Here is a 21,725-nt window from a genome sequence, read left to right on the forward strand (position 1 = left end):
CAAGCGTTTCGTGCCGCCGGCACTCATCGGGTGTCCTTTTTTCTTCGAGAGGCTATAGAAGCTGAGGATTTTCACCTCTGCATGCTCACGAGAGCTCGTGTAGCCTACACTGCGTTTGCCATCTATTTCCTGCTGGACTGGGGTGCATGTTGATGGTATCTGTGCGCCTTCCTATGTACCCTCCTAACATGCTGGTAATGGCGCTGCTTCTTTTTTTCCTGACAATAAAAATTCAGGCTCTACTCTGTTATTTCTTCTCAGGATTAATAGCTCACTGAAGAGAAGTGCACATCTGTTTGAAACTGATCTTCCTCACTTTTTAATAGAAAACATATAAGAGGAAGTCGCTTCGCAGTTTTGGTGGCATAAGGATGAAAAGCGCCATAGAGAGCACACCAATCAATAAGTATGATATCCACGATGTTTTACTGGCGTTACGTGTTCTGAGAAGTCTATCAGAGTATACGAGGGATCTTGAGGGCGACTTTCCAGAGGTTTTGTATAGAATTGTCCACAGCTCCGTTTGTGCTGACCGCTGGTACTACAGCCGCTTTTCCCGATACGGAGGATTCATCCGTCTGCTCAATACATAGGCAGAATGTACCCGTATGAATGCTCCTAGCTGTGCTGCCAGAGTCGCAAAAGAAATTGCAGCGCACTTCTGACAGCTTCAGATTCCGTAGCCGCGGCAACGTATTTCGCTTTCCATCGTAGCCTCTCTTCCTCTTGGGGTGGCATGCTGCATGGCGACGGTGTCTCTTGTCGGTGTAGGCGAAAGTCGCAGTAAAAAGCGGAAATTGTCCCACTGATTGAGAGCTGTACAAGCCTCTTGCCTTTTCGTCTCCCTTTTTCCAGTTATCTACGCGCCCCCTAAGATTGCGTGACTACAGAGGGCAGGAGTGACTTGCTTAGTCTATGGTGCGAGTAGCCTGCAGGAGAACTGAAAAAGAGCGGTTTTGCAGCAGCCCGCTCTCTGACCGAATTGAAGTCAAGGACACAGACACGTTTCTCGTGGACGTCGATACCGCCCGTGGTAGCCGAGGGGCCGTTGCGAAGGTGTTAACAGAAACTACCGAAGACGAAGGGAGTGCTGTTTTACATAGCAGAGGGCTTACTTTTGCTCTGATCGGACTTAACGCTGTTTATCGCCATATGATTATTATTGTGACGAACTCCGATGGGCAAGCCGATGTGGAGCGATGATGTGGCTTCCTGCTTCGGATTCAATGCACGAGACGTCGAGGAAAGCAATGTTACTGCTCTTCTCTGCGGTGAGCGTTCTTTGGAGCTCTATGCCACAATGACAGAGGCCGCGGTGAAAAGTTTGGTTCTCTCAGAAAAAACTCGGACTCTGGCCCATGTGAGCTTGGGCAGTGCTTCTACCAGCGCAACGGTTGTCGTGAGTCGAGAGGCAGAATGGCATCAGCCGGTTGGGCTCACTCGTATCGGGTCTGTTCTCTCCGATGAGCTGTCGCAGACGCAAAAAGTGCTGCACTTCTTCTTTGTTACTGAATTGCTGCAGCTCTCAGTCAAGTACAGCAAATTTCGCCTAATAGTCGACTGCTTGCGGTGGAATAGCCTGCGTGACCTCTCCTCACTGGCGAGGGACTGGCGAAGAGCGCACATTCGGCAGCTGCTGCCTGAAGTGATCAAAGGCCTGCAGCGCTACGTGAGTGTCGAGGTCGATCCAAAGGTAACCGAACGGCCGCCGATTTTCTGCTAAGCAGTTGGCGGCACTGCAGTGCTGAATCGCTCTTTCAAATTTTTCAGCAAGAAGATCAGCGTTTGCGTTGTGCGAAAACGCACGACCAGTGCAGTGTAGCAGCTCATTGTAATTTATCGCCATGACGTGACCGGACTTAACCGAGATCTCGTGGCCTGCATCGCTCACTCTGCAAATGAGCTTGGTGGCATCGTAATCGACTCCACTGGTACGCTGAAGTTGTTCTTGCCCTTGATGGTGAAGGATGAGGCAATTCGAGCCTTGCGGCCGCAGGTGTCGCTGTGCAGAGACCGATCGCGCACGACCCCCTTATCGCGCTCTTTGTGGAGAAGAATGCCGTGCACTGTCACAACATATCTGCCCTCATATGGAGCTGCAGCAATTCTCTGCGGTCGGTGGAGAATGTTGGGAAAGCGGTGCAGGCCATCGAAGAATCGACTGATCTCGGCTGCGCTATCGTCGATATCGACCTGAAAGGCTCTGAGCGCGTGATCGAGGCGCTGCTGGCAAAGCACATCTACACAGTTGAGACCTCCGAGGCTCTGGACGGCGTTTCAAAATGCGGTGACGCCCTTCTGAAAAAGTCAATCTCGAATGAGACGCCTCGTAAGGAGGTAGATAGGGCTACTGACAAACGTGTGGAGGCAAAGTGTGCCGGCGAGGAGCTTCTGAAGCGGTTAGAGATGTTTAGAAAGTTGTGCAATAACCCGTGGACACAGGGCCGCCTGCTTGGGCGCGGCGGGCACGCTGCTGTGTATGAGGCGACCTGGACGCTGACCGGCGGCAAAATGGCTGTCAAGGCCATCGATGCCTCTGGTAATTTTGAAGAGCATTGACGAGTTCATGAATGAAATTGAGATACGGTGCCAGCTGGCGCATCCAAACATCATTCACTGCTTTTACTGCGAGCGGGCTGAGACAACTCTCAACTTCTTCATGGCGCTGGTTGACCAGAGGACGGTGGCTGACCTCCTCAAGCGTTACCCACGACTGCCCGAGGACCAGGTCGCCACCGTCATAAAACAGCTTCTACAAGCGGTCAACTACTTGCATGAATGTGGCATTATCCACCGCGACATCAAGCCAGGCAACATGCTCATCTCGAAAGGGCAGCTGAAGCTTTCTGACTTCGGCACGGCCACCACGAATGCTCGAGAGGGCACTGCTGGCACCATCAGGTACATGGCCCCAGAGGTCATTGACGGGAGGCCGAGCGGTAAGGAAGGTGGCATCTGGCCCATCGGCTGCGTCGCTTGCGAGTGCTTGCGGATCAGGCGTTCTGGTGGTGCCTTGCTTGACTACGGTGCGCCAGAGGAGTACCCTAGTGATGTATCTGCTCAGGCGGTCGGCTTCATCAAGGCTTGCATGCAGAGAAATCCGTCAGACGGCGCAACCGCTGGCACGCTGCTCCTGCACGACTTCATCGCACACCTCGACCACGAGGTGTCGCAGCTGGCTGAAGTGCCTTCCGAGGCAGTGGTGGGCGAAAAGAGAGCGCCACGTAAGCCTTGCAGCAGTTCCAGCGATTTGACAGTCGTCAGCTGGTCCTTCGACCAGTCTGTGTGCTCCCATTTTCTTGCTCTACTTTTACTGCTATCTCTTCCTCTTTTCGATGCCGAAGGGTCTGCCGCGGCCAGCTTCCAAGGCTCGTAACGTACACACATCTGTGCGCAGAGACACCCATCTGCAGCGGAGTTCGAATTCGCAGCCATGACACCGAAAGCGGGACAAACCGCATTCTTCTCGTTACGAAAAGGTGCCTGAAAAGGAAATCGCGCCAGTGTGCAAAAACGGTTGCATTGCGGCGCTCCTTTTTTCTATCGGAAGCGACGGTGATGCCTCTCCCTTTCACAGGGAAGCGGGTCTCCATCGAATGCTCCGCTGCTACCCCTGCATGTTGCCTTTTTCACTCACAGAGCCGTCGCAGCGAGCTTCACAGGCGCTGGCAAGTCGACCTTCGAGCGAGCGAGCCCGTTTCTCACACAACAGCCCGCAGAATCCAATTAGATGGTTTGCCACCTCTGACGCACACTGCCGCCACCTCCCAACCGACTCTCCACTCTCTCCTCTTATCCTTTTCCTCGCTCCCCCTGCCGTTTCCCTGACGGTCCCTATGCAGCCCTTCCTTTATTTTTCTCTCTGTTGTGGATTACGCCCTTGTTTCATTTTCCCACTCGCACCACACCTCGCCATCATCGGCACGGTCGCGCTATAGATCCTTCTCTGTCGCCCAATGGTAGTGGGACAAACCTCATCAAGAGCACAGGGGAGCTCACCGAGCTCCTCCAGGTCGCTGCAGGAGGCTTTTCTTCGCTACGATCCGAAAGAGCGTCGACGCGGCGCAAGTGAGCCCGCGATAGAAGAAGCGCGTCCGATGCTAGGGAACCAATACTTCAGCATGGACCACCTTGCCCTCTGGAAACCGTCGTTGCTCGCGTCTCTTGGTGAAGTGTGCCATCGCGCCGTGTACGTGAACGAGTATCATGCACTTCTATGTAGCCGGCGACTTGTTTTGGTAAGCAGCAAGGGCCGCTACATTATCTTTCCCCCTTTTTGCGACACTCTGAAAGACGCCTACGCCGAGAGGCTGTCGGAGACGTGCACGCTAGTGCTCGCGGCCGTTGCATCTGGCGTTCACGTCGCCCTCGTACAGGACTCCGACAGCCAGAAAGCCTATACGCTCCAGAGCGTCTTCTGCCCAATCGCGTCTCCCGCCGCCTGCATTCACCCTCTCGGGGCTAATCTCTACGCCCTCTGCTGCGAGAACTGCAGCGTAGAGACTTTGGCCGTCACGCTCGACGGTGCACACTCATTGCGCCCTGGGCTACGTGCGAACCTTTTTACTAGCCGGCACGGCTGGGTCCAGGCAGCTTACGACTACTTGTCCCCGAGGAGATACGTGCACAGCCTCTTCGACCGGCACAGTGGGTATCTCCTGATACTGTCGACCCGGAACTTGTCGCTGTGGATGTACAGCGGCGAAGCTTGTTTTCGACTCGAGTGCACCGCGGCGCTTCCCCGTGAGGCAGTCGTGGCGATCGCGCCCCCATTGCAGGATGAGCGCAGAGAGACAGAGGTGGCTGTTCTCATAACGAGCGGCGGTGGCCGTGTGCCGGTGCATTTGCGCTCCACGGCAGACACGCGCGGCAGCTCGCAGTGGCTCTCCGTCGGTGAGTCGCGTGGTCTCCCTAGTGGGGTGACGAACACGGTGGTCTCACTGGTGTGCGCTTGCGACTCTTCGCTGCTTTTGGCGGACCAGCACACCTCGTCTCTGCTTCTCGTGACGCGCTGCGAGCCGTTTTGCGAAGCGCCTCACAGCTCCACCACGCACGTTGTCACACAGCACTTCCTGGGCAAGACTATCTGCGGCGTGGGAGTCGAGAAAAGCGTCAGTGACGGCGGCAGCTTTCTCACATTTTTGGTGTACTGTGTGGACTCCACTATTGTGCGACTGGGTCGTATGCCCCGTGGCCAGCTGCTGCAGCGACACTTTTCGGCGTCTATAGCGGACGGAATCGCTGCGCTCAGTGCGCTCGAGCCGCAGGCACGGGTAGATCTTCTCATGGACGCTGCCCTCAGCGGTCTTTCGATCTCGTATCTGTCTCAGTTTCTCGACCCCCTTCTCCATCCGTCGATGGCGACGGCGCACACGGTGCGTCTCTCAGATGGCGCACGTGGCATAATTCGGCACACAATGCGTGGCTTGAGTCAGCTGTCGCGTTTGTGCTCATCGTTGCCCTACTGGCGACTGACAGAGGAGCTGGCGCAGTCAAGGTCAAGACTAGAGAAGAGTTATGCCATTGCTACGGAGGTACTGAACCGTGGTGGCTGGCTGGACTGCCCTACACGGCAGAGGCTGGAGTGGGACGATGACGTCCTGGTGCGCGCAGACGGCAAGCTGACGGACGCCAGCGCTGTGGACGCTCAGGCAGAGTTGTTGCAGCTGCTGCTGTCCTCAGTGAGTCACGCAACGACGATTGCGTGGCTCTACGACTTGCTCCTGAAGGCCGGAGCGACCTATCGACTACCCAGTCGACTGGAGGACCTGCTCTGGAAGAGCGATCCGGTCGCGGTGCAAGTGTCGCTATGCATGGATCTGCTGGCACGGCACAAGAAGGACATCACAGACAAGCTCCTGCAGAAGGAGCATGTACTGCCGCATCGCTGCCGTCTCGCTGCAACCTTGTTGTCACTGGTATTGGAGAAGTCGCTCGAGCCTGTGATGACCTACACGCGACGACACATCGTCGACCTTGTGCAGTATGATCTTCTCTCGTACACGACAGACCTCCTCGAGTCGAACTTTCCGACTTCACAGCCCCGCATTTGCCTCCTTCTCTACCGCTACCCGCATGATCACAGCGTCTCAGCCGACATCTTGTCTATGGCTGAGGCCATTTCGTCCACCAGCGATCTCTACAGCACACTGGTGACCGTTCTTGGGGATGCGGCGTGTGACGACGAGCTCAGCTCCGTCTTGCTCGACTGGATGGAGCGCCACACCCTGGCCGACTATCGAATTTTGACGTTCGCGAAGGTTGTCGTGGACATGGGACTCTGTGTCGACCCGGCGCACACCTTGACGGGGCGCTTCTTTTCCACGGTCAAGCAGCAAGCGAACGGAAACGCGCAGCAGGCGGCGCAGCGGTTTGCCGAGCTGGCGCGGAGCGATCTGTCTGTACCGCTTGAAGGGCGACTGCTTGCCATCGAACACGCAATCGCTACTGCGCCTTCGGATGGTAATCGACTGATTCAGTTTCTGTTGCTACTGCAGCAGCAGCTGGCCAGTCTCATTGCCGAGCACCTTGCTGTCGGCAAGGATCTTGTCTTCGCACGCGGCGCTGTTGAGGCGGATCTGCAGGCGTTGCGGGAGCACTACTTCAATGAGAACTCTCTCTTCGAACTGGCTGGGCGTTACAAGGTCCTTGGCGGGTGCAGCATCCAGCTGGACTTGCTGAAGATCCATGCAGACTCGGCGGAACTGCAGATCACCAACGCTCTGACCGGCGTGCTGACGTTCCTCAAGGCCGTAGGGCTGTCTGCGCCGCAAGCGGTGCAGCGTGTTCTTCAGGAGTACCTGGGTACCTTTCAGGCTCCATTACCCCTCTTCCCATTTGTCGAGTTTCTCGCCTTTGATGGCCGGCCCCCCGCTCAGGCGATGGAAGAGCTCGAGAAGGCCGGCGTCCCGCTGCCCACCATCTTCGACACCTTCATGAGCTTGCTTGACGGACACCACAATCCACTTTTTCAAATAGGCTCCACGGTGCTAGCGCTGGGGCAGCTGGTGACCAAGATCAGCCCGACTGTTCAGCACATCTACGCAGCGCACTTGCGAGAGTGCAGCCGGAGCATGCTGGCTGGGGAACAGCGCACCATTGAGTTATCAGAGGAGGATGTGTGCATCATCAAACAAGTTGGGGATGACATGCGTAAGCTATCACAACGGAGCCAAGCAGCATTTTGATGGTATGCACACCTCCCACCCCACTCCAAACCTCCTTCTCGACGGCCGTTTACGCTCGTTCGTTTCTTTTGTGTGTGCGCTTTCCGAAAGCATGGAGACGCACTCTTCATGGGAGGTGACTCTTCTTCATTTTTCCCTGTTTTGGTGTTGTCTTATCCCTGCCACCTGTCAGAGGCGCAGGTAATCTAATGCACTGCGAAAGCAAACAGAGCTGCGGCTGTGCCTTTCCCCGACCACCGGCGTTCTCCACTGGCGAAGCGCGCCTTCCAGTCAGCCTCCCTTTCCACAAGAGCACAACTGTTTTCGACAAAGAACATTCCCCCTTTCACTTACGTGTCAGCTTCTCGTGCAGACGTGCCACTTCTGCAGAAAAGGTCGAGATATGTCCTGCTACGGCGCAATGGTCGAGCTCGTGTGGATGCGTCGCAGCCACCTTACTCAGGGTCCTCTTTTCTGCTCCCTCCCCTCGCCTGATGCCCCCTACTCCTTGCCTCTCACTGGTTCTCATCATCTTTCCCCATATCTTCTACCCACGCTCACCATGGAGCGGCGACGTGCTGCTCTCGCCCTCGTTCGCACGATTTCTCTTTTTTCCTTTTTTTTTTGCCTCACCCGCGCTCACTCTTGCCACGACCTTGCTCCCATATCCTCTACTCATACACTCTCTTTCCTTTCTCCTCATCCTCATCCCACGTGTGACATTGCATATCTGCAGCGTACTCGTTTTTCCCCCTTTTCTTCATCCCTTTCCTCTTTCTCGACCTCCACGTCTCTCCTTCCTCTCCTTTGCCCGTTCCTGCTGCCCACCGCCTGTGATATTTCCGTTTTTCGAGGACAGCCCATCCCCTGACCTTCTTGCGTTTCGTCTTGGCCTTTAACCTCTCTCTCTCTCTTTGCCTTCTGACTACCAGCTCACGACTCGCTACGCTGTCTGGCATAGACAAGCGTACACAGACGTCTTCCTCCCTTGACTGCACCGCCCTTGAGTGAGGCGGCTAAAACAGGCCCTCCACGACTCCCTGGCACCGACCTCAGACAAAAAAAGTACTAATCTGAATTGTGCCATCCGCAGAAGATGCGGTGGGCACATATACACTTTCGGTCACGCCACCACTGCTGATTCCCTCCCCCTTTGTGTTGTTTTCATCTCTCTTTTTTTTGCCGCTTTCTCTCGCCTTGGCTTTCACAGGTGCCGCGACTGTGTTCACTGCGCAGGCCTCTAGCGTTCTGTGGGTTTGGTTCGCTTCGTCGGCTTGGCCGAACCACGCTCGCGTGAAGTGGTTTGGCGATCACCGCTATACGCAAGTACGCCTAGACGCGTACGTTAGCCTGCGGCCACTCGAAGGCAGTAGGAGAGAGGAGGGGAGGGTGGAAAAGGGTGTGTGCTGCGCACGGAGCATCTTTGCTGAGGGACAACCTCACCTTTGCTCACTCGTTTCACCAAATGCTCCGTTTCTACCCTGTGCTGCGCACCGCTAGCGCGCGACGTAAGCCGCACCTGCTCCACATTGACTTGAAGTCGAAGCACACCCCAGGCCACCTCTACTTCGCCGATCGTGCTGTCAAGTCCACTGCCGCGGAGCCATGCTTTGTGTGCCTCGACAACGCTATGGCATGCCAAACAGCGGACTCGAATGCTGCCGTGGTGCTGCGGAGTTGCATGACAAAGGACCGGGCACTCTTCGAGTACGGGAGGGTGTGCTTTCAAGGCATGAATGCTGCCCTTGTGTTCCGCCACAACCACCTCGTCTTCCAAGGCATCGGCGATGCATCGGTGCAGACGCTCCAAATGTCGCTCCACTACAACGACATTTTCGCACTGCTGGGCGGTATCAGCCCTCAAGAGAACATACCGGAGTGGGCGCGCGCGGTGGAGAAGGCTGTCGCCGAGGGTGACGTGGAGTACGTTGCGGAGGAGATGCTGCTGCAGCTTCGGTGTACGACGGAGGGCTGCACTTCGGTTGTAGCAAAGATCTCCAAGTTCTCAACAGGTCTGCCGGAGCCGCCGAGCTTTTCCGATTCCTCGTAGCGCGCGCGAGAGAGCGCAGGAGAGAGCCGAATGTGCCTCGCTGGGGCGCTTGTTTCTCTCTTGCAGCAGAACTGTCCTCGTGTGAAAAAAAAAGATGCTACGGGGAGGCGGGCGAAGAGCTGAGGAAAAACAGCGTAGCGGAAAAAAGGAAATGGAGGATCTAGGCCACCGCAGCGTCTGTGCTCTTGGCGCATATAACCGCAACCTCTGCAAAATGCTTGCATGTACTCAAAAAAAGGCGAAATACACGTGGACAATCAACTATGCGCGCGCCGATGGTAAGGTACCCAGCTTCGGACCACAGTATGCCCTGCATGCAGCTTCTCAGATTTTCGTGCGTGTGGGGGCGTATAGGCGCAGGTGTGCGCACTCGCTAAGCGTCAGGCAACAGGGCCATCGGCAGCAAAAAAAAGCACCAACACGCACCAACACGCACCAACACGTACATACACATACACAGGCACAGACACAAAAGCCGTGATGAACGACAATTATGATTTTCTTGCTCTGCTGCTTTCCTCCATCTCGCGGTGTCTCTCTCGTTAATTGCATTTTCTTATGACCCTTGCGTTTCTTCGTCGCTTGACTCGTTGTTTTGTGCGGCTCTTCTTCATTGTATCCTTTTCATTTCCTTTTCGTCCTCTCCGCTTGCTTTCCGCTTCATTTACGGCAGGCATCCACGTGCTCGGTTCTGCAGCACTCATTTTCGTTGCTTCCCTCTTTTTTTCGTCCTTTCGTACACTAACTGATTACGCGCTCTGCTGTCGTATGGTTCTCTCTCTTCCTTTTCGCTCCCCTGCTTCCATTCCAATGGTGTGCTTACGTTTCATTTCCATCTTTCACTGTATGTTTGTCTTGCCTTTACCTCATCTGTTTTTGTCTAAGCTCGCTTTCATCGTCTCACTCGTCCGTTTCTATTTTCTTTCCACTTTCGCTGCTCTCTCTCTTCCCCTCTCCCCCTCTCTCCCTCTCCCTCTCCCCCTCTCTCTTTCATCGTGTTCCTCAACCCCTCTCCCCTTCCGTCTTACCCCTCTTTCTGTCTACTTCTGTCTCCAAGTTGAGTGCATGGCTGCCTTTTTTCTTTCACGTTTTTCGCCCCTCTTCCCCACAATTACCTTCACGCGCTTTCCTCGTCCTCACCGCCATCTCTTGCCAGGATGTGCCACGCTCAGTGAAGACATAGAGTATACAGGGGTGGGGTGTGGTACACGTGCTTGGGCCGAATGTCGCTGCGCTTTTCTTTGCTTACTGTTTGGCAGCTTGCTATCCGCCCTCTCTTTCCCTCTCCTCGCAGTGTCCGTGGGACCCTGACGGTCCCTGTGGATGTATATAACGTATACACACACACATAAGTCTCTTTCTCTGCATTTCCAGGAATAGGCTTGTTTTATGGATTCGACAGGTATCTTCCACTCTCTTGGACTTGCGCTGCTTTCGTTCTCCTCCCTCTTTCGCCCTACCGTCGCGTGTGTGCTTACCGCTCCCTTTTTGCCCAGCTCGTCATCCTAGTGTGGAACGGCCCAGTCACGACAAGGAAAAGGACCGCGCCAAAAAAAGGCACGTTGCACATGAGAACACAGAAAACGAAAGGTGCATGGAAACGGGTCTTTTTTTGCTTCCTGCTCCTTTGTGTAAGCCGCGCATGTCGAGGAGGGCGTCTAAAGTGGGGTCGAGTCAGACCGACCCAACAGCCACGCGCCCGCACGCGCGGGCGACAGTGCTGGTGAAACGAAGTGTGACCAGACAAACGAAAAAAATATGAGGGATCGCGCTCCACAAGAGGAAGAGGAAAACAAAACAAAAACCGCTCGCGCTCAAGGACAGATGCAGTTAGGCCTCAGAGGAGCAAAAACGTCTGCGCGTCCGTCCGTTCGCTACAACCGGGGGGCATTAGCAAAGGGAGAAAGGTGGGGCAAGGGCCGAAGGTAGAGCTGAAGAAAAGTAAAGCGGTTAGAGTACTGTGCACCTGTAGAATCATCTTGGCCCTAACTCCTTTTGGTCGCTCCTTTCTTATCGCCAGCTTCTCAGCTCTCCCATCTTTCTTCTCCCCCTCCCCCCGCTCTCTGAAGGATGGCGTATCTATCTGCGACACGATATGGTGACTTGGCTGTTTTAGGTGTCTCGCAGTGCACATACACGCGTCCCGTTTTTGCGCCCCTGGAGAAGGGTCGGCGAATCGGTTTGGCTCGTCCTCTGCTAGGCGAACGGCGGCAGCGGGCGTCAAAACAATAATCAGCAGTACTTGCACGATGACTGCAGAATGAAGACACAGAAGGCGCACAACAACAGAGCTCACGCTGATGTTCTGCTTTCTGCAAGTACCCCCCCCCCCACTTGACGGTGAAATGTCGATGCTGCCTTGCATGTGCGCATTTCCGCTCGTTGTCCTCTCTTCCAGCCGTACTTTGTTCTCTTCCGTCTCCCCCCTTTTTAAAAGCTCTTGTTCCAACTGTGACTTCCGCCAGCTTTCTTCTCGCCGACTCTATGGTTTCTGGACTGGAGTCGCCTTCTCGACATTTCTCCCTTTACTTCGGGAATGAACGAATGAACGAACGAGTGGCGGCAGCGGCGGTGGCGGCGCTTTTCTTCTTTTTCCCTTCTCCTGCTTTGTGTATGCTTTTTTCCCTACACCCGTGTTATTATTGTGTTGGAAGTGATCAACTTTTGTTTCGCTCGCAGTGAGTAATGAACGGTTTCGTCACACAGAAGCATTCGCAAGAAAGGCCCCAAGAAGCAACATGCTATCCACTGCGCTTCTCGATGCTCCAGAACGCGGAAAAACATAAACTATGACATGAAAAGGAATGGGCTCGAACGGAGACGATCGTTTTATGCATGCTTTGAGATGTACTCTTGCGCATTACCGTGTATTTAGCCAATGACTGGTTTCAGATGAAGCGAAAAAAACGAAGAAGAGAGGGCAGTAGTAGTGGTAGCGATGCTGGCTCTCTTTTCCTGAATGCTCTTCCTCCCTCGTATTGTGCCGCCCATGTGCATAAGTCAGTGCGCTGGTGTTGACTTTTTGTGATGCCGTTTCGGCGCTTGACTGCCCTTTCCTTAATGAATTTTTTCTTTTTTCTTCGTGTTAGCCGGCGCTCTATCGAATCTGAGTGCACAGCAGCTTGCGTCCTCTGTGGATACATATGGGGTCGCTTATGAGGTATATCCTGCTGATGGAGAGAGGAGCGTGCCGAGCTTGGTGGGCGTGTGGGTGTGGGGAGGGGAAGGTTATGCACAGTAACGGATGTGGCCAGTGCGCCTCGCTTTCTCCCTCACTCACTTCAACGGCCTCCCCCTTTCACTATCCCCCTGCATCTTTCGCGTGTGTGCGCTTAGCTGTGTGTGCTTCGCCTACAACCCCTTACTCGAGCATGGCAAGCGAGAGGAGGGTGGGCGCGCGGTTGTTCTTCCTGTCTCTGTGAAGCCTCTCCTCCCCCCGTCCATCGCCGCCGAAGAGTCAAAGCCAAGCGCTTTTGCGTGTTCTTTTTCGACGGTTTCGCCTCACATTTCTCGGAGGTGCACAGAATCACCTACGCTGACCGACGTGCGCGTGGTCGACGGCCACCTCATGAGGTGGCCGTCGCAGGCGCCTTCGGCTGGCGGCAGGGGGCCTTTTTGATTTTTCGACCTTAGCCTTTGCTGCTCTCGTTCTCTCGATACCTGTGGCACCCCGTTTTTCACGAGGAGACGGTCTGCCTTCCAGGGACGAGGAGAGGGAAGGAGAACCTCACCAGCCAGCATCCACAAAGTGCCTGTAGATTGGTGTGGGCATGCATGTTTTTTTTTCTTGTTTTTTCAGTGGACATTTAAGATTTCTTCTAGCCGTAACCGCTCGTTTTTTCGTCATTTGCCATTCACCTACCCCCTTTCCTCCCTTGTCTCTCTCTCCTGTGCTGAGGAAGCGTCCTTCACTGTGTGTGCGCCTCCCCTTTGTTTTGTATGTAACTCTTTTTTTGTCTTTGCGTACTCCTCACTCCCCCCCGTTTCCGTCTCTGCCTTTAAGCCTTCCTTCGAAGCAGAAACGACGACGACAGCAAAAAGAAAAACGATCACGCAAAAGAAAAAGGCATACAAAGCAAGCGAAAGAGAATTATGAAGATGCCCTCCTCCCCCATCTCTCAAGTATTCCGCATTGTTCTTCAGCATTCCACTTTCATAGGTGAGCCTGTCTTGCGGGACTACACGCACATATACACATTCACAGACACCTGCATACAGTCTTCATCTCCAGCCTCTCGCCCTTTGCCCATATTTTCCTGTGTTACTGCCCCCTTCCTTTGTTTCTTTTTCTCTGAAGAGCATTGACCGTGATACTGACCAGAGGCGTTGTCAGGAAGGTCCAGACACTCGCAAGCGTAACTGCGCGCGCATCGTTCCCCTTTCTTCCTCTGTATCTGCCCTTTACCCCCCCTCCTCCTCCTCAGCGTCAGCAGCGAACTGAAAAAATTCGGTGCACTTACTTCACAAGTAAGTTGAGCACACCGTCTGCGTAGATGCTGCCACGCAATGCATGCCAAGGGCCACGCCATTTCATTGCCTTTTTTTCTTGTTTTTACCCTTCGCTTCTCCTTTTTCTTTTCCTTGCCTTTGTATGTGCGTTTTTTTTCTTCGATCCCTCTCTTTCTTCTGTCCTCACCCCTTGAATGGCTTCTTGTGTTTTTTTGTAGGCATCAAAGGCTCTCTGCTTCCACCCGACAGGTGCCCCTCCTCACTCAGCGCCTTCTTTTCGTTCTTGTTGCTGTTCATGTGTGCCGTTCCGACAGTCGCTCGTCACCGACAAAGGACCGACCACCGGCGACCCACAGAGCAGCGAAAACAGAGGAAAGTGGTCGGGTTTGACCGTTGCAGTATGCCGCGTGCATTCATATGAAGAAGACAAAAAGACCGAGCAGCACCAAAACCGGAGAAACAAGAGGCATTGCTGCCATGTGCACGCGCGCTCATCACACCTCCAACGAGCTGAGCAGTCGCACCCGCGTCTACCGGCAGGAGCCTGCGCAGAGTCGTAAAGCGAGGGAGAATGAACGGCTGCTCATATCCAGCGCTGTGCCGCCTGAGAAACCCTAATGGACACAGCAACGGAAACTGCCTTTGCGCCTCACCAAAAAAGCAAAAGGACGCCCCCCTCCCTCCACTCCCTCCCCCCAAACACACGCGCATACCTCCTCGTCCATGCCTGCCACCTCCCTCTATGTTTTTTTTTTCAGCGTTATTTGTTCCTCCCCATCAAGAGACTCTCATGTTGTTGCGCTTTCGTCTGTTTTTTTTGTTTGCTTATATACATATATGTATATGTATGTGTACTTCTGCTGGCCACTATGGCTCACTTATTGCCCCACTTTTTTTTCTTGTGGGATACCCCTTCATGTCTGTGTGGGCCTGTGTGTGCGTGTGTCTGTGTGTGCTGTCTGTGCTGTGGATGCCCTCGTGCCAGCTGCGCTCTGCTGCTGATTCCGCTATCAGTTTCTCTTGCCAGCTGCAGCTATCTCTTGGGTTTCCTCTCCTCACAGCTGACACCGATCAACCTGGGTGTTTCTCATGCCAGCTGGAGCGCTTAAACTCGCCTCCTCTCACTGTTTCAGTGATGTTGGGGGCTCCCGCCGACTGGTGAGATTGACAAACTGGCTGGGCACTTCATTTGATTGGCGTTTCTTTTTCGTTGCCGTCGCTTAAGTGATGACTTTGTATGGTGTTTCGCTTCCTCCCGTGTGTGCGTGTGTATGGGCATGTATGTCTCTGTGCTGTGCTGTGTGTTGAAGCCCCACCAACAACAGCCGATACAAGCAAGGAAAAGGGTAAGTCGACGCTCCGGCAGCCCCCAGATCTATGGAACGCGTCACGCGCACACCACCATTTTTTCTTTCCTTCTCAGCATGCGCATGTGGAGCAAAGGAGGGCTGCTTGAGCTTCTCTTTCGTCCTTTGCCGCCCACCCGATGAATGTGCAGCACACAGTCTTTGCTTCTTTCCCTCGCTCTATACGCTTCTTCTACTCCTCCCCTTTTCGTGATGCTCGTCAAGCCGCTGTTCTTCGCTCCTTCGGTCGCTACCATCTCGGGTGGCGTTCTCCTCTTTAGCGCCCACCAGGCCGTTGCACGCAGGCTGGCTCACCTACGTTTTTGGCTCGCCGGCCTACTCCGGGCTCGCCGGCCTCGCTCTTCGCCGACACCAACGCACAGACACGCACTCGGGGCGATTCCCAGCCGATTCCTCCGCGCCCAACATAAGAACAACAAAAAAACAGCGAGCAGCTTTCTGAATCACAGATGCCGCCCAAAAAACGTTCCTCGCGGCGCCTCACGCTGAATGCTGGTGAGGAGTACACTCTTGTCGGGGACGGTGCTGTGCAAATAACACTACAGTCGGGCCTGCTGGATGTAGCCGGGGTGATGTTGGACGCTAATCGCCCCTATACATTCTACCTGCACGCAGATCGACAGGCTATCACGCTCTTCACACTGGAGGGGGCGGCGTGTATGCTGGCGAGCGACAACAGGGTGGACACCCACCGAGGTGTGGCGCGGGCGGGCAAGCTCGTGCAGATGACGCGGCGCACTCTTCTTGCAGCGAAGCGCACAAAGGTGCTCGTCATCGGCCGCCCCCGCAGCGGCAAGACACTTGCGGCGCACACTCTGTGCAACCTGCTCATACGCTACGGCAATGACAAGAAGGGCGTGTTCTTGATGGACTTGAATGCGGAGTCGAACTGCCTCTATGCGCCAGGGTGCGTGTCTTGCATTCAGGTCTCCGAGGCGCCGCTGTGGCCGGGGCTGACAGCAAGCCCGAAGCTTCTGCCGCTCTCGCTATACACGGGTGCCGCTGTCCGGCCATCTGCGAGCAACGTGAACTCGCTTCTGCACTACTACGACCAGCTACACGAAACAGTCATGGGCTACATTCAGGAGCTCAGCGGCGCTGCGGCTGTCGCCGCCCAGCAGCAAGCACCGTCACCGTATGCATCGTCTCTCAGCGAGCCTGGGTCGCACGTCGTCGTCGACGCCCCGGCACCTTTGGCAGAGCTGCAGGAGGGCGTTTGGTACAAGAAGCTGATCGAGGTGCTCCGTCCGTCGCATGTGGTGATTGTCAGCAGCCGCGAGGACGGCGAGGAGAGGTGGTCGACTTTTCTGCAGGAGGATGTGCAGCGGGTGCTGCCAGATTGCGAGTTTCTCTTCACAGACCCTGTCGCCTATCCGTGTGAGCGCTCCTCGTATCGTGAGCTGTTGAGGGAGTACTTCATCGGCACCCCGTTCTATTCCCTGGGCTGCTCGAAAGTGGTTGTGCCGCTGAGATCTCTGACGTTTGTGGAGGAGGTGAGCGAGGGCTCGGGGCCTGGGAGTGCCGATGGGGTCCTTATGCGCATGGTGCACCCCGACGCGTCCTTCCAAGCTCTCGTATGCGCTCTCTCCCATGCGGAGCTTATCGAGGAGGCGCCCTTGGCCCCAATCGCCGGCCTGGTGACTATCGTCTACGTTGACGAGCTAAACGACGAGATAGCGATGCTCATCCCAGCTGCAGAGGAGCCGCTTCTGCGTCGCCTCATCATTGTGCCGCAGTCTCGTTACCGTGAGACGCTGCGAATGACGAGTGGGCAGGTGACAGCGATGGAGGAGTACGTGGCGGTGTAAGGTGAAGCCGGCTCCACTGGCAGCGGCGGAGTGTCATGCAGGCAGGCCGTCGGTTTCCTTGCGACGACACGGCGGCACCGGTGATGACGCGATGGAGGCGGATGAGAGAGGAACCCGCATGCCTCTGGCTTAATGGAGTACTCCTCTGTATCTCTCCAAGTCGCTCTGCAGGTTTGTGCGTGTGCGTGTGTGGTGGATACAGCATAGAGGGACCTGTTTCCTGCGCCACGGCGGTGCGCTCTGGTCAGCTCTTTTCCTTCCCTCCTTCCTGTGCGACGAAGGTGACGTGCACGGAGAGGGGGGAGGAGGAGGGGGGGGGTTGGGCAGCAGGGAAGGAAGAAAAAAAAGGAAAAGCATGCGAACGAAAAACGCAGCGCATGAGGGGAGTGTGGAGGGGACGCGTCAACGATGAAGACATGCCGTTCACCCTGTGGTTCGACGTACCCCCCCAGTGCCATTCCTGTCACCCTTTCTGTCCTCGTTGGTTGCCGGCTTTCGTTTTCTTCGCAGTCTCGACGTGAGCGAAGTGACGACGTGAGCAGCAGTTCAGTAGCCGTTTAACACAGGAAACCTGAAGAGAGATGCAAACGAAGGAAAGGATCGTATGCGCACGCGTACACATACACACGCAGGGAGAGCGATACCGCTCACAACTCGGAGGCCTGGAGAAGAGAACTCTTTGCACCGTTTCTGCCTGAAGAATGAGAGCAAAACAAAAAGGGTGTGCGCGGCCTCAGTGTCGCGGCGATTCACTCACCCGCACAAGTCGAGATGGCTGAAGATGTCTGTAGGCGAAGAGGCGCCAAGGGTCTCTCTGTCTCTCTGTTCATGCTCCCCTCACCCACGCCATCCGCCCCCCGTGCCTCCGATGCTTGCGCTTCTCTTCCATGACGCAGCAGGCCGTGCATCCACAGAGACCCACACAAGCGCTCGCAAGGAAGAAGGGCCTGTGCTCTTCGTCGCTGAGGCTCCCGAGGAGTCTGAGCACTGCCACCACGGACCCCTTTCTGTTTGCCGCCTCCGTCCCAAGGTACGGCCACTCCCGCACCGCCGCTTCGCTGGGACTCTCTCTTCACAGCTGTTGCAGTTTCGTGCAAGTGACCGTGCAGGACGATGCGCATTAGCATGTGCGTGCGCGAGTCGCACAAGATAAGATGGAGCACACGAGCAAAGCGCGCTGTGGAGCGCGTCGTCCGAAAGTACGTGCCTGATCCGCGCGACAACCCACTCACGGAGCTACCAATGAACTCAGAGACGTACGCTAGGACACATCAGCAGCAAGAGGGTAGCGTGCGCATCGGCATTCGCCCTGGGCAATCGATCGAGGATTACATGGCGGAGCGTGACCGCAAGTGGATCGCGCAGCAGCGCCTCATTTTGGAGCAGCACATCAAGGATGACAGCCTTCCCACCACCAAGGACGGCCTCCCCTTCGTCGGCGCAGGTTCTCGCGAGCACTACATGGACATCGACTCGGCGAACAAGCTCGTTCACACCCCTGAGCCGAAAGACTACGAAATAGACGAGGAAACGGTGCTGCTGCGGCGCCAGCTACAGGTGGAAAATGAAGCTGAGTACCGCAAGTTCGTGGCGGAAGCAAAGCGCTCCGACATCGCCGCGGAGGAGATGCGCAAGCGGCGTCGCCCGCACCCTAGTGACCCCAGCTACGACCCTTTCAAGCTGACGCCCGGGTATCGTCCGCAAGACAGCACGGCGCTGGCGCAGTGGCTGAAGCGCCAGCGGGAGTCTGGCAAGTCGGCAAGTGGCCTCTCGCTGCAGACGAAGGAGGGCCAGGAGCGTTTCTACAATGAGGAAAAGATGGCGACGCAGTACCACGCGAACCCCTTTGCCAATCGCATTGAGAATCCCCGCGGCATGTCGGCGATGCGCATCACCGCCTACTCCCCCGATAGCATCTTCATCAACGACAGGGAGGTGATTGGGTCATGCATCGTAACGGAGAAAGGCTACTACCACTGGAATGTAGGCAGCTTCGAAGAGGTGAATGAGCGGACGCTGGCCGTACTGCTGCACTTATATCCGGTGCCAGATGTCGTGTTCCTGGGCACTGGCCGCAACCTGTACTTCATCGACGAGGATCTTCGCATTGCCTTCCAGAAGCGCGGCACTGTGATTCACTGCTTGACCACTCCCCAAGCATGCGGCCATTTCGGCGTTCAGCTCTCCGTGTCACGCCGATCCGCCTTGGCGATCATCAACCCGATCCCCACCAACGGCTACGGGGTGGAGTGCTTCGGCGACTTTGTGGAGAACGACATGTTCTCCTTATCCGACACGCAGCTCGGTATTTCGCCGATGCGCCAGTTCTCGCCGTCCCTCTTCCGACCGAACAAAGTCGCGGAGAAGTACAGAGCAACGCAGGGCACTGGCATCGGCCCACAGTATCACCAGCTAAACGACGGCCGCCTTGTGCGCCCTGGCACTAGCCACACGAAGCTACGGCCCATGCTGGAGCCGGGCGAGACGGTGGACTGGGAAAAGCTTCCGTCGTACTACCACTGGTACCCGAAGGAGGAGCTGCACGACTACATCGAGAACGCGACGTGGCGCGAAATCAAAGGCAAGCCGACTGGCGATCCGTTGGAAAAGCGCCTCGGAAAGGCAATGAGCGGCGGCACCTACGAGAAAGACGAGGCCCCGGCGCCTGATCTCATGCCATGGGACTCGGCAACCATTCCCATTGCTAAGTTCCCGCACGAGCGCAACGACGACGAGATTGTCGTGGAGGATCCCAAGACGGGACGCATTATCGGCATGGAGCGCGATACGTACGAGCGCTGGAAGCGCATGATGGAGGAGCGCCGCGCGGGCTTGCCTGAGAGCGACCCGGTCGAGTACGATCAGGAGCGCTACGTTACCAACAAGGACGGCGTCGTATTTGACCTCTCCAAGATGAAGTACCGGCCCATCTTCGAGGGACGCTGGAACCCGCGCCGGCAACAGAGTACCGGGCGTACGAACCCGATCATGACGTAAGCGCTTGAGGTGATGTGCTTGGGTGGAGGTAAGGATGGGAGGGTGAGGGAGACACCCGCGACAGGCAGGCGGAGAAGAGGCGGGCAGTGGACACCGACCGTGCGCCATTGCACATTTTTGTCTTTCCACGAGAAGCGGCTCTTTTCTCTCCCTCTCTCTCGACCCACGCATGCCCGCACCGCTGCTGCTTTCGTGCAGGCGTGTCTGTGTCTCTCCCGGCTCTTCTTCATGCCCCTCTGGCTTCCAGTTTTGCCTGTTTCTGCGCGCCTCGACGTGCACGCTCGCTGTCCACAGCCAAACGACGGGGATGGGTAGCTGCTACTTCTTTTGTCCTCGGGAGACCATGTGCGGCGCGCAAGGGGCGCGGGCGGTATGGTAAGGAGGCAATGAGGGACGTCCGTTCGTGCGCAGGACACGAATGGAGGTGCGTGCGTGTGCGTGTGTATATGTGTCTGTATTATTTCTGCTCACATAGAGCTCACCTACGCACAGCGCGACGACGGAAGAGATGAGGCGCGGAAAGGAATGCAAGGCGACTGAAACATGCATCTCAAGTTGGGTAGTTGGGTGAGGGGAGGTGACAGCAGCGGTGAATCTACCACACCTGCAGCGCTTGAGTGCTTCTCATGCGTTCTTTTCCTGATGCCTCTGTCTGTGGCGCGGTGAGCTGCTTCCCATCAGTCGTCACCGATGGTGCGGCTCGTATACCCGTGGCCGTCGGGAGGCGCCCTCTCTGCTCTCCTTTACACGCTGATACAGACCGTGAGCTGTCTAGACACTCTCTTGGAGCTGAAACGTGAGCTGATCCCAACAATTTTCCCTCTCCCTCTTTCTCTCCCCCTCTCCCTCTCTCTCGCTGTGCTTCTGCTCGTCCCTCTTGTGTTGCCCTTTGCCTCCATTGCTCTCTCATGTGAATGAGTTCTCGCGCCTTCCCTCCATGCCGAGCGTGGAATTCGCGACGACGAAGACAGCGCACTTTGACCCACCAGCCGGTACCGGTAGAAGGCGCTATGTGCGCTCACCACGGAACCACGGCGGCGCACTCGTCCCATTGATCTGAGGTTCGCTTCTGGATAAGCGTACATGCGCCATACTCCGGAGGCCCCGAAAGAGGCCGCTCTCGTCATTGAGGGCACAAATGGTCCCCTGTTCCGCGTAGCCGAGTCCGCTGCCGCGGTCGCGTACTTGTCGGCTCACTACCCCCAGTGTAAGAAGCGCGGCGTCGGCTGGCAGCTGAGTGTCGAAGAGGTCAGCTTGCTCCAATCGCAGCTGCGGCGGAGCGATGGCGTACGCTTTGCGTCCGCAGACGCGGAAGAGCAGTTTGAGGTACTCCGTACGAGGCACGCGCGGGACTGTGCTGTGTACGCCACACTCACCACGGGTCACGGTTACAAGCTCCGCCACGGAAGCCAGTTTGGCGCCAACTACATCGGCTACCAGGACGTCGGAACGCACGGCGAGTGCTTACTGTTCACAGGGCCGCTTGCTGAACTTGAGCAGGTGCGAGCCGTGCGCATTGCCCGAAGTGTGGGGAAGCGAGCGATGCTGGTGCTTGCTCACGAAGGTGGCAACGACTGCCCATTCACCGTAACCGTGACGGACCTCATGGCTGATTCTCTCGCACACCTCCAGCGCCCTCGTAAGTCACGCCGAAAAGAGTAAAGTCAGCGTGGAAAGACTCTGCTACACGCGGGAGTGCTTGCTGGTGCAGGCGCGCCGATGCCAGGGGCACACCTTCGCTCCACCACTCCCTCCTCAGCGATACATTGTGTGTGTGTCTGTGTGCCTTTGCACATCTGTTTGGCGGTTGATGTGCACGACTTTCCAACTTGCCAACCCCGGCACTTCTGTTCTTCGTCTGGTGTTCATCTGGTGTGCCTCTGCTTAT

General features: G+C 56.1%; 7 protein-coding genes across 7 annotated transcripts; all 7 read left to right on the forward strand.

Annotated features, from left to right (window-relative positions):
- Nucleotides 1-1,177: 1,177 nt before the first annotated feature.
- Nucleotides 1,178-1,723, forward strand: LSCM1_00396 (uncharacterized protein; the record flags this gene model as incomplete). Its single annotated transcript, XM_067318048.1, has 1 exon — nt 1,178-1,723. One exon carries the CDS (start codon nt 1,178-1,180, stop codon nt 1,721-1,723), a length of 546 nt encoding a protein of 181 aa, XP_067174153.1.
- An 843-nt stretch (nt 1,724-2,566) lies between these two features.
- Nucleotides 2,567-3,376, forward strand: LSCM1_00397 (uncharacterized protein; the record flags this gene model as incomplete). Its single annotated transcript, XM_067318049.1, has 1 exon — nt 2,567-3,376. The coding sequence occupies one exon, from the start codon at nt 2,567-2,569 to the stop codon at nt 3,374-3,376; it is 810 nt and encodes a 269-aa protein (XP_067174154.1).
- Nucleotides 3,377-3,956: 580 nt separating this feature from the next.
- Nucleotides 3,957-7,187, forward strand: LSCM1_00398 (uncharacterized protein; the record flags this gene model as incomplete). The annotated part of the gene is made up of 1 exon (XM_067318050.1): nt 3,957-7,187. One exon carries the CDS (start codon nt 3,957-3,959, stop codon nt 7,185-7,187), a length of 3,231 nt encoding a protein of 1,076 aa, XP_067174155.1.
- A 1,444-nt stretch (nt 7,188-8,631) lies between these two features.
- On the forward strand, nt 8,632-9,216 carry LSCM1_00399 (uncharacterized protein; the record flags this gene model as incomplete). The annotated part of the gene is made up of 1 exon (XM_067318051.1): nt 8,632-9,216. The coding sequence occupies one exon, from the start codon at nt 8,632-8,634 to the stop codon at nt 9,214-9,216; it is 585 nt and encodes a 194-aa protein (XP_067174156.1).
- Nucleotides 9,217-15,481: 6,265 nt separating this feature from the next.
- On the forward strand, nt 15,482-16,840 carry LSCM1_00400 (uncharacterized protein; the record flags this gene model as incomplete). Its single annotated transcript, XM_067318052.1, has 1 exon — nt 15,482-16,840. One exon carries the CDS (start codon nt 15,482-15,484, stop codon nt 16,838-16,840), a length of 1,359 nt encoding a protein of 452 aa, XP_067174157.1.
- Nucleotides 16,841-17,953: 1,113 nt separating this feature from the next.
- LSCM1_00401 (uncharacterized protein) lies at nt 17,954-19,837 on the forward strand (the record flags this gene model as incomplete). Its single annotated transcript, XM_067318053.1, has 1 exon — nt 17,954-19,837. One exon carries the CDS (start codon nt 17,954-17,956, stop codon nt 19,835-19,837), a length of 1,884 nt encoding a protein of 627 aa, XP_067174158.1.
- A 1,083-nt stretch (nt 19,838-20,920) lies between these two features.
- Nucleotides 20,921-21,499, forward strand: LSCM1_00402 (uncharacterized protein; the record flags this gene model as incomplete). The annotated part of the gene is made up of 1 exon (XM_067318054.1): nt 20,921-21,499. The coding sequence occupies one exon, from the start codon at nt 20,921-20,923 to the stop codon at nt 21,497-21,499; it is 579 nt and encodes a 192-aa protein (XP_067174159.1).
- Between the last annotated feature and the right edge of the window lie 226 nt (nt 21,500-21,725).

Source organism: Leishmania martiniquensis, chromosome 36 (genome assembly GCF_017916325.1).
Source record: "Leishmania martiniquensis isolate LSCM1 chromosome 36, whole genome shotgun sequence".
NCBI classification, from domain to species: domain Eukaryota; phylum Euglenozoa; class Kinetoplastea; order Trypanosomatida; family Trypanosomatidae; genus Leishmania; species Leishmania martiniquensis.